Source organism: Lithobates pipiens, unplaced genomic scaffold (genome assembly GCF_037356315.1).
Source record: "Lithobates pipiens isolate NorthernLeopardFrog02 unplaced genomic scaffold, aLitPip1_a1.2 Scaffold_8, whole genome shotgun sequence".
NCBI lineage: Eukaryota > Metazoa > Chordata > Amphibia > Anura > Ranidae > Lithobates > Lithobates pipiens.
The window spans coordinates 551,111,783-551,124,111 of record NW_027507903.1 but is presented as its reverse complement, the minus strand read 5'-3'; the positions used below and the strand labels follow the sequence as shown (position 1 = coordinate 551,124,111).

Here is a 12,329-nt window from a genome sequence, read left to right as displayed (position 1 = left end):
CCCCACAACAATGACAGGGTCCAGGGCAGCTGCCCCTTTTGCCCTGCCTTAAAGACAGCCCTGGTCATAGGTCTTGACCTGAAACTTCTTAAACAGGGGGAAGAATTCCGCAGTTGCCATTCTCATGACATACAGTATCATGAAAGGCAGCTATGTCATTGAGGAACTTTTATGCCTGGGTGGAGATCAATCACCTCAAAGCATAAATGTATATTGTGTAAGGTTATCCCTAAATACTCTCTTCTACCTTAGCATACCTCCAGGGTCTTAGACTTACATGTCCCCACTCCTCTAAGATCTTCATTGTGTGGCCTACTCAAGAATTTTACAATCTCTTCATCAAAAGTCTCTCAGCTGCACATTCCTTGTGTCCTCATATTAAATGATAGTCCTTTGGGACTTTCTATATATAATGATATTTCAAGTGCAACACAAAGATTGCAATTTTTTCTTGTTCCAATGTTTTCTTACCTGTAAAATGTTAAAAACTTTTATAAAATGCTTGTGTGGCTATGCCCGCACTGCATGGGTTAACTGCTCTTTTTTGTCTAGGGGAGAGGAGCGCCTACTCACCTAATCTGCTGATCTTTCCAGTGCAAGACCAGTCTCTGCCGTTCCTGCCCCTCGCTGTGGTCTAGCAGTCTTGTGTGGTGGACTGTTCCTGACTAGGGATATGCCGAACACCCCCCCCCCCCCCCCCGCTTCGTTTCGCACCAGAACCTGCGAACGGACCGAAAGTTTGCACGAACGTTAGAACCCTACTAATTACAATGGACACGAATGTTCAAAATCTAAAGTGCTAATTATAATGGCCAATATGCATGTTATTGTCCAAAAAAAAGGGTTTGGGGACCCGGGTCCTGCCCCAGGGGACATGTATCAATTCAAAAAGAAGTTTTAAAAACTGATGTTTTTTCTGGAGCAGTCATTTTAAAGAGGAAGTAAACCCTGATGGGTTTACTTCCTCTTTGATTCCCTGCAAAGGTAAAGCATAATGGACTACTATGCATCGCATAGTAGTCCATTATGTGTCACTTACCTGACACAGGAGCCAGCGAAGTCACCGTTGTCCCCTGTAGTCCGGAGCCTCCATCTTCTCGGTGGGTCTTGCTGCTCCGCAGCTGTCATTCGGTGAAGCCGCGATGACGTCACTCCCGCGCATGCGCACGGGAGCCGCCACTCGCGGCATATCGGCGTAGACAGCGGTGCCTGTCTTTCGGCAAATATCTCCTAAACCGTGCAGGTTTAGGAGATATTTCTTGGACCTACAGGTAAGCCTTAATCTAGGCTTACCTGTAGGTCAAAGTTGGTTGTAAGGGTTTACAACCACTTTAATGATGCATAAAGTGAAAAAAAAAAAAGTGAAATATTCCTTTAAATATCGTACCTGGGGGGTGTCTAAAGTATGCCTGTGAAGTGGCATGTGTTTCCCATGTTTAGAACAGTCACTGCACAAAAGGACATTTGTAAAGGAAAAAAAGCCATTTAAAACTGTTGCGGCTTTAATGTAATGTCTTGTCCTTGCAATATGGATGAAAATCTTTGAGAAAAATGGCATGGCTACCCCATCAGCCCCCCTACCCCAGCCCATTACCAGCCCCTTTGGGTCTGGTATGGATATTAAGGGGAACCCCGCACCTAAAATATGTTATGTTAATGTTAGGCAGATGCCTGTGTTGCACAAATGAACTACACAACACCAGCAACGAGGGGGTAGATTCAGGTGCATGCTGTGCAGGAGGCACATTACACTGACTGAATATTAGGCAGATGCCTGTGTTGCACAAATCAACTACACAACACCAGCAATGAGGGGGGGGGTAGATTCAGGTGTATGCTGTGCAGGAGGCACACTACACCCACTGTAACAGCGCTAGGTAAGGAAGCAAAGCAAAACTGACATTGTCCCTGCCTATCCTGCTCTCTCCTTGAACACTACACTCACTGTAACAAAGCTATCTAAAGAAGTAAAGGACAGCTGACACTGTCCCTGCCTATCCTTCTCTCTATGAACGCCGCAACACACTACACAAGGCCGCCGAGCTGGCGGCCTTATATAGTGTGGGGCATGTACTAAACCCTCTGAGCTATAATTGGCCACAGGCATCCAACCTTTGGTCAATTATGGCTCTCCTCGCTGCCGGCGCTGTGATTGGCCAAGCATGCGGGGTCACAGTGCATGCTTGGCCAATCATCAGCCAGCAATGCACTGCAACTGGCGCAGTGCATTGTGGGCCATTCGTATCACACGAATTTGATGCGAACGGCCCACAAAGTTCTGGTTTCGACAAACGGACGAACGGCCGATGTTCGATTTGAACATGGGTTTCGAACCAAACACCGGGCTCATCCCTATTCCTGACATCCTCATGCCCATAGAGCAACTCTAGACGTGAGGGCGGCAAGAACAGTCCACTGCTGGATGTGGGACAGCATTGTTTTCTGAAGGATCGGTTGAGTATAGGCTCTGTGTTCTCCCCTAGACAAAAAGGAGCAGTTAACCCATGCAGTATGGACACAGCCCCACTGCATGGGGCTTTTTTTTCCCCCTGAAGTTTTGCTTTAAATGAAACTATTAAAGAAAAAAGTCTCCCAGCCAGGTTTTTCATCCATCCATGAGTGGAAGAACGTTCATTTATTCCTATGAAAACACAGCTTGGGGCCAATGCAGGCACAAAAACACTTCAGAATGGGGGCCAGTGCCTGTTTGAATAAAGTCCAAGTGACCCCAGGGGAAAAAATAAGAGGTATGGGTTACAGAGACAAGAAGGTACCCACAGCAATAATAACTTTAAAAGGGTTGTAATCTTTTGCTCTCTGTACCAAAAATATGTTTTTTGTTGCTGTCTCACATTGGTGAGATTTCCCATCACTTCCTATTCATTGATTTTTGCTAGGCAGGCAAAAAGTGAGAAGTTTAATTTAAATCGCTTTCCACTGTATGCAAAACTAGAAGAAACATTAAGGCCCCTTTCCCACGGGGCGGATCAGTAATGATCCGCCCCGTGATGATCTGCTCGCTCAGCGGGGATCGCTCCGTTGTCCCCGCTGAGCCGGCGTCGGACAGGGCGGTCTCCGCACACTGTGCAGGGACCGCCCTGTCAGCTCTCCGCTCTCCTCTATGGGGATCGGATGAGCACGGACCGTCTGTCCGTGTTCATCCGATCCGCTCTGCAGACGGATAGAAAAATAGGATTTTCCTCCGTCTGCAGAATCGGACTGTTGCGGAGGCGGACAATAGCGGGTGTCTGCGGATGTTCATCCGCAGACACCCGCTATCCCATAGGGATGCATGTATGTCCGTATTTCATCCGCAAACGGATGGATGAAATACGGACATACTGTCTGCATGTGTGAAAGGGGCCTTAGGCTGGACTTGGGCTTTTTATGGATATGGAAGTACATTGTAGGACATCTACAAAGTGTTTGGTAGTTTTGTTATATTATTGCTTCGCCTCCCTACTAAGGTATAATAAATAGCTCACCATATTAAAGTTAAATTTTAATGCAGAAACTCAAGGATGGGGAGAGATGAACAGTATCATTTATTTTTGTTGTTTGGATTTTTAATGAGGTTTTCTTATGCTGATCAACTTTACATATTGTGACTAGACTTTATAAGCAGCTATGGCGATTAGCAATATACTGCATGTTGGCTCAGGCTGTGCTGCCAATGGAAGAAATGTCATCCATCCATGATAGTTGCAACACGGATTAAAACTCCTCCAACTGTGAATATGGCCTGCTCCACCACAGTCATAAAGCTTCCTATTTAAATAAGTGATTAACTGGGTTTCAAATATAAACTGTGTTCTGGGATGCCCACAGCAGCCAATCCGATTTCAGGAATTATTTTTCTAATGCAGGTTACAAAAGAAGCAAGCATTGTATTGGCTGGATAAGCCACACCCAGGGGTGGACTGACCATTCAGCCACTCGGGCACTGCCCGAGGGCCCCGGGCCACTAGGGGGCCCCATCAGGGTTGCCAGCCTCAGTAAAACCAGGGACAGTATGTAAAAATTTGTTTTTGTTTTTTACATCTGCCTCTGAAATGTCCCTTACCGACATCCTTTTGGTCTAAAAAGCCAGAGATTATAGCTGCCCCACCTCTCCAGTACCTTCTCAGCCAATAGAAACATGTCTGTGTATACTATGTGTACACATATGTGTATACTGTGTAATTGTATACTGTGTGTGTGTGTATTTGTGTATACTGTGTGGCCTTACAATCTCTGATTGCCTGGTGACCCCATAATCTTCTATTGCCCAGGGGCCCCATAATCTCCTATTGCCTGGGGGCCCCATGAGTTGTCAGTCCGCCCCTGGCCACACCTTAACAATAATTTGTCTTAAGTCTTCAAATTTCAGCTTCATAACTAGTACATCATAGAAGAAACTGACAAATATAATAATAATGAAAACAAACTGATGTTGCTTGTAACTTTATTAAAAAAAAGGAAACATTGCCTTTCTGTAAACAGAAATATCAGTCCAAGTAACCCAAAATATACAATAAACTTTATATATATTTATTTATACAGAAGCAGCCCTCCTGGATACAGCAGCCAATGACTCCAAGGGAGGCAAAATAACTATAACAAACGCACTCACACATACAGCTAAACTGTACTCAAAGTATGTACATTCCCAGAATTTCATACACCAGATTGGTACATAGTGAGAGGATCTGACCTGTACGACCCAAACAAAGAAGTAGACAGACTGCATTTTCTGTATATGTATTTCTGTAGCAGAGTTACATCTATAACCTTTCAAAGGGACTGGACAGACAGAACCCTAAAGGCTACTTTCACACGGGCGTTCCATATATGCATTTTTCATCCATCCGTTGATGGATAAAAAATGTTAAGAAATGCATTCCTATGGGCAGACAGATGTAAACGGGTGATCATCTTTTTACATCCTAAAGAGTAAGTCCAGTACAAGCTACTAGTTCTGTTTTGGGTGGAAGCAAATAATCCGAACTACACTTTTCCTGAGTAATACAATTTCTGATTCTGCAGTCAGAAATATGGATGTATTAATTGACAGTAAGGCAGCCAATATGTACTAAGAGCGGTGATCAGCTACCTCAAAACTGTCCATGCCTGAATGCAGCCCAATGATCAGCATCATTAGACATGCTATTTGCTGGCCAATAGCTATAGTACAATCCATACCATCCATTGGATCTTCTGTTATTTAATTAGAATGCAGCATAAGTAAGACCCTATAGTGAACATTCTAGACATGCTACCAGCTGGTCAATAGCTATAGTCAATTTCATACTTTCCATTTGATTCTCTGTTATTTAATTAGAATGCAGCATAAGATGTAAGGCCCTATAGTGGACATGCTAGTTGTGCTACCGGCTAGCCAATAGCTATAGCCCAATTCATACTATCCATTCGATTTTCTGTTATTTAATTAGAATGCAGCATAAGAAGTAAGACCCTATAGTGGACATGCTCGAAATGCTACCAGCTGGTCAATAGCTATAGTCCAATTCATACTTTCCATTGGATTCTCTGTTATTTAATTAGAATGCAGGATAAGATGTAAGGCCCTATAGTGGACATGCTAGATGTGCTACCGGCTAGCCAATAGCTATAGCCCAATCCATACTATCCATTTGATTTTTTGTTATTTAATTAGAATGCAGCATAAGAAGTCACACCCTATTGTGGACATGCTAGAAATGCTACTAGCTGGCCAATAGCTATAGTCCAATCCATACTTTCCAATGGATTCTCTGTTATTTAATTAGAATGCAGCATAAGGTGTAAGGCCCTATAGTGGACATGCTAGACATGCTACCAGCTGGTCAATAGCTATAGTCCAATCCATACTTTCCAATGGATTCTCTGTTATTTAATTAGAATGCTGCATAAGATATAAGGCCCTATAGTTAACATGCTAGTTGTGCTACCGGCTAGCCAATGGCTATAGCCCAATCCATACTATCCAATGGATTTTCTGTTATTTAATTAGAATGCAGCATAAGAAGTAACACCCTATAGTGGACATGCTATACATGCTACCAGCTGGTCAATAGCTATAGTCCAATCCATACTTTCCATTGGATTCTCTGTTATTTAATTAGAATGCAGCATAAGTAGTAAGACCCTACAGTGGATGTGCTACCAGCTAGCCAATAGCTATAGTCTAATCTATACTTTCCACTGGATTCTCTGTTATTTAATTAGAATGCAGCATAAGAAAACCCTATAGAGGATGAAGTAGAGCCTGAAGCTTCTGTGGGCAGTGCTTGAGAAACACAAAATGCTAATCAGTGCTTCAGCCTTCCACTCACTGATTTATCAGTTCTGGATTACATGGACCACATGAGGGCAACCTATGTAGCAGCATGTCCCACCATCAAGTATATTCTTGCTTCACGTAATAGTTTGACTGGAATCACGGGAATGCAATAAGGCCTTTAGTAAAGACATCATTAACATTATTATGTCATATATGGAACTAATTGCACTACACTGAACAAATAGAGTATTTGTTAGCCATTTGCTGGTGTATGTCCACTGAGTAAATCTGTAATGCTGGAATGGGGAGACGTTCATAAGTACAATAACTGCACATTTATCAAACATCTTTGGTAAGAACTGTTAATGGTTGGATCTTCCAGCAACTCAAGTGGCTTAACTTACCTTACCTTATCATACACTATGTAATTTTAACTGAGCACTGCAATCAACCAACCAAGTGATTTAAGTAGTATGTTAATATTAAACCCCCTGGTGTTCGGCACAGAGAATCTCAAACATCCTTAGAAATCTCAGTATAATCTCTTGGGATAAACAGTATTTGTGAGAAGAATCAAAGCCCAGAGTTTGATCCTACAGCCCCAGCAAGCACATAGCAATAGGGAAGATGTTAAAGGTTGCTGAATTTGATAAATGACTTGCCTTTCTATAATAGGTATTTTGCTATCACCACTCACTATGCCTGATTTTCCAAATCATTTCCTATTACAGCCGTAAACACAGACACATATACTCAGAGGCGTAGCTTGAAGCTTGTGGGCCCCCGATGCAAAAGTTGACCTGCCCCCCCCCCCACTACCACTTCCACCACATGTGCAGATACACCCACCACACGCCAAGATACTCAAATAGCTTAAGAGTTTTGAGTTCCCAGAGATCCTCCTTACATTAGAGGACAGGGATCACTCCTGGAGAATCAGAGGTCAGGGATCAGAGAATCCCAGCTAGTGACTAGAAGAAACTGAGCTGGGTCTTACCTCACCAGTGACATTGGTCCCATCATGGCTACAGGACGGCACTTTCTTCCTCTTAACTCGCTGAGCTCGGTTACCATTCCATGTTGCTAGCACACAGCACAGACACATCCCCATTCTGGGCTGTTCCCATCCCGTGCTCCTTTCCATTCAAGAAATTTCTCACAGCTTCTCCCCAGCCAATGAGAACAGAGGGGTGTGGAAGGCAAAGTGTGGAAGCCTAGTACTGTAGCGTGGGACCCGCTGGACTTTGTGGAGGATATAATATGACAGGGAGGCTGCAGGAGCCCTTTGGAGCTAGGGGCAGGGTTGCGATTGTGACCCCTATAACCCTTATACTACGCCCAGGCATATACTGTATATTAGGAAGTTTTAGGTAGAAGTCAATTTACCTGCCAGTACATTTTTGAAGGCCATCACAGCACACAGAAATTTGGAAATAATACACAATCGCCATCTAGATAATAAATAGGATGCTACTAAAAATACAGCCTTTTTCCAAATCTGTTTTTCATTTTATGACTGTGTCACCCAGTGTCACATTTAGAAACTAGGTCCTTTACGTTTGAAATGAGATTGCATGATGCAAGTATTCTTGTGATCCCAAAGGCCTGCTACCAAATCACAACTTGGGATGTTATGAATGTGTAATAATTATGTGATCACCAATAAAATAGATAAAATGCTAATAAGAAACAAGTGATCACTGTGTATTCATCACACATGAAATAATGTGCCAAGTTACAGAATCATATCTAGAATTTTGGAACACTGGAGATCCATCAGATTAAAATTTCAATTATATTAAGACCATTGTGTTGGTTAACTGGTGGCACTTATCTATTGCTGTGCTAGGGTCTTAGGATAATTTCCAATATGGAAAATGTCTGCATGGAATAGGCAACTTCAAATTTGCGTGTGTTTTCTCCACTTTAATCACAAAATCCAAAATATACAGCAGAATAATTTCCACTTCTACCCAAATAACCCTACTGTGTGGGTATGCAGAAAGGCAGGGTTGTGTAAAAGCACATATAAGCTTCTATAGGGGCTGAGACTGCTATGATTGGTACTTAGCAAAGCTCTGCAGAAATTGTATGGTACTGTAAAAGAGAATAAAATAAAAATGTCTTTACTTCTGTCTTTCCATAAATGCAGCCTGGCCATCCTTTACAAGTCAAGAAACACTGCCAGTATGTACCATCCACATCCACGCTTTTCACTTTTAATTTACTAATCTGTACACACATTTTTTCTGTACATTTATATACAAAGATATGCACCTATAGTGATAGGTGTGCAAGAAACCCTGTATTAGTAAAGGTTAGGTACTGAAGGGATGGAAATTTGTGACTGATGATGACAGGAAGGTCCCAAGAGGCTCTGTAAGTCCAAACCATGGACACCCTGTGACAAAGAGGACAGCTTGGGACAAGCCACAGGCTAGGCTTTTGTAAAGGACGAGCCTTATGCCTAAAAATTCTAAGTTAACAAAAATTGCCATAGCAACGTATCCAGGCCCTCATCTTCCAACTGCAGTTGGAGAAAGAAAACAGGAACAATATTTGTTGCTGCAGACAGCAACTTCACTTTCCCTTTGTTAAAACCATCATGTATGAATCAATCCATCTTCCCTCTTTACAAGGCAATGTGGCTGATTTGTCTTCACTTCAGATACAAATATCAATGCTGTAAAAGAAAATTAATAATGATCAGGTGTCTGGATCCTTCTTTTTACAAGAGTATGGATTCAAATCACACCATAAATCTCCTGTTCATATTTGGATTAAATTTCACCAGCCTTTGCCAGAAGTAGGAAAGCTGCATGCATGTTTGGCTATGGACACCATTATTAAAAACTGTAACTGTAAATATATAAATTACTTATCATGGAACTTACTTTAAAATGCAAATCCTGCTACCCTCTGATTGCACTAACTTGTTGGCACAAAGAGTTGGTATGACCAACCATCCAGATGGCAAACTAAGCCATGATCAGAGGTCCAAGTGTGATTACATTTTACTGTATATACCTCCGGTCTGGGTAATTCACTGACGATAGGTTAGTCTTCAAAATGTGGTTCAGGGGCCAGATGTGGCCCTTTGCTTGCCTATATAAGGTGCTTAGGACACATTTCTTCCAACTGACACCAATGATTAGGCACCAATCCTCCCACTGACACCATCAACGGGGGCACTATTCCTTCCATTGACACCATCAATGGGGTACTAGTCCACCCACTGACACCATCAATGATACACTTTTCCTCCATTGACACCAACGATGGAGCACTATTCCTTCCACTGGCACCAACGATGGGGCACTATTCCTCTCGCTGACACCATAGATGGGGCACTATTCCTCTCACTGACACCATCAATGGGACACTATTCCTTCCACTGGCACCAATGATGGGGCACTAGTCCTCTCACCGACATCATAGATGGGGCACTATTCTTCCCACTGACACCATTGATTGGGCACTATTCCTCCTGCTAAAACCAATGATGGGTCAAGGTTTATTCCCACTGATGCTGGCGCGTTTACTACTCCCATCGGCCACAGTCTGCTCCCCTAAAGCCTGAAATACAGTAAACGGTTCCTTTATTTAAAAAGTTTGGAGACCCCTGCAGTAGGTCATTAACCACTATAATCCCGGCTGATGGTTTTATATCAAATACAGTTCACCTTCATTTTGCATTCTAGGATGTCCTACTCTGATCATTCTTGGGGTGACCTTTTAAGGAAAAATGATAATAACTGAGTGATATATAACCCTACATAAGTTGCAGCACAGTTTCAGGTAACAGTGCTTTCAGTTATAAGTTTTACCTACATCAGTTGACCCCTGCTCCCCCAATGTATTGGCATCATTCTAGCTCATTTTTAAACGCAGGCAAAATGCTTCAACAAGGTTCACCCCAAAGATGCACTGCGTACTAGTGTGCTGAAAAACGGCCCCACATGCTGAAATTTGGGTGTATGACCTGCACCTGCCAGTCAAATCAATTTAAAAGGAACTTTTCCAAAATAAATTTAGCACCATACTGTACATATATAAAAAAAAGTAGCTAATGCAAATGTTTGGTGCGAGCAGTGCCTACAAATCGCTGTAATTACATTGGGAATACAATTTAAAGAGAAGCTAAATAAGGTGAAATTGGTCATGTTGCAAAGTTTTATCTTACCAAGTTAACTATAGAAATATAACCTTATACTTATGGTTCATGGGCTGAAAAGATAAAAATGATGGTGTTGGGCATCTGATGAAGGAGAATGGCACCCCAAAACTCTATGCTTCATCATTTTGTACTTCTCACATTTTGAAAGAATCCAAAAGGATTTACACTGCTAAATTGCAATTAAGGCTTGTTGTCTGACATTTGTAATCACTGTCTCTGGAGCGCTTGGGCGATCAGATTTTATCAGATGTGTTTGATTGGGACTTGCCTTCTCTTCGGTCTATAGACAAGTGATGATACTGTGCAAGTTGGGTTAATCTGGGATAAGTGGCATTGTAATATAGATAATGTAAGGTGTGTGTATCGGAAGGGGAACATTCCTGATAATCTAGCTGTGGTTGCATTGCTCAGGCATTCTATTTACAGATAAGGACTTATTTTAGTTAAATCCAGATATGTATTGTATAAATGTCCCCATGTATTTAGTAGGAGAAACAATTGTTCACAATCACACGGAATTAGACACAAGGTACACAAGCTCTCATCCCAGCTTGCACTCATAGCTGCCAGAGGGATATAATAGAGCCGCAGTAGCAGGCCCTAACCCACCGCGGAGGAGGAAGTAGTAGAGGATGCTGGGGATCCTGTATTGGAGCTGTTCCAGAACAACCAACGTCTCTTGGGCTGTCTCTTCTGGTGCAGAGCTGTCTCCTTCTCACGTTCTCTCTGAGCCCTCTGAAAGTGGTCTTCCTCCTTAAGGTACCATACAGGGGGCCATCGCTGAGCCTCTAGAATCTGCTGATTCTCTGAACATAAAAAAAATAATTATGCAGTATACATACAATACAGGTTATATATGTATACTTTTAATGCATTTCCTGTTTCCTTACTACTGTATCTCTCCATTTGTCCATTTTTGCCATGTCGCAGTGTGAGAGAAGAAGCCTGTGTTCTGAGGTAAACAGGGCAGGAGACGGGAGAGGTGAAAGCCTCTGGATCTGATGCACCCGGCCTCAACTAGTTCTACTGACAAGATGTGCACATAAACTACAAACAAAAAACCAAACCTACAGCAAAACTAGCACTAACTGTACACAAGACTCCCATAGACAGATAGATAGCTGCCCAAGAATATGGGGCAAATAAAATCTACCCAGCTTTGAACCAGCTGAATGCATGAAGGGAACCTCCAAGGAAATCACAATCTCAAACTGGACAAATTTCAAGCCATGAATGGCCCTGTCAGCAGCACTAAAGTGAAAAACTGAAGAAGTCAGATGAAAAGTTGTCACCAAACATCAAATGTATTCAATCAGCTCTGCTCAACGAATCCATGGCTAGCCTTAGGTTCTTTTCACACGAGGTGACCAATCAGGTCTACCTGTCAGTTTTTCAGGTAGACCAATTGGAACCTCCATTCTCCTCTATGGAGCAGCGGGTGTAAACGAACATGTGTCGGTTTACACCTGCTGATCTCCAATCCAAGCCACTAAACACAGACAGATAGGGATTCGTTCCCCATTTGTCCAGTGGATCGATTCGGATGGCAGTTAGGTGTAAACGGACAGGCAGTGTGTTTACATCCTACCGCCCATAGAGTAGAGTAGGCTGTGTCTGTTCTGCATAAGCGGAGTGGACACGGACCAGCCACCCACCTGATTCCCCTGCAGACAGATTCCCCTGCTGAACAGGCGGACTCCTGGCAGAGTCTTCCCCGTGAGAAAGGGGCCTTACAGAGATTTTGAAAATGGAATGAATTAAGGAAATTCTGAACAAAGCGATATGATGTAAAGCAGGAAATGGTTAAGACATTTTTTTTCTTTTTTGTCTGTGTCCTGTCGGGGAGATTTCCCTTCACTTCCTGTCCCAGAGATAGAGCAGAAAGAGGTA

At 42.7% G+C, this 12,329-nt stretch overlaps 1 protein-coding gene across 6 annotated transcripts in view; it reads right to left on the bottom strand.

The window, feature by feature from the left end:
- Positions 1 to 4,427: 4,427 nt before the first annotated feature.
- The window catches only part of RHOBTB2 (Rho related BTB domain containing 2), a 77,728-nt gene continuing 69,826 nt past the window's right edge, over positions 4,428 to 12,329 (bottom strand). For 5 of the 6 annotated variants that reach the window (XM_077469865.1, XM_077469872.1, XM_077469871.1 and 2 more), the window contains one exon: positions 4,428 to 11,245. In XM_077469865.1, coding sequence (XP_077325991.1) covers positions 11,040 to 11,245 — 206 coding nt within the window. In that variant the 3' untranslated portion in view covers positions 4,428 to 11,039. The remainder of the gene's footprint in view (positions 11,246 to 12,329) is intronic. The other variant, XM_077469868.1, reaches the window with a different exon arrangement.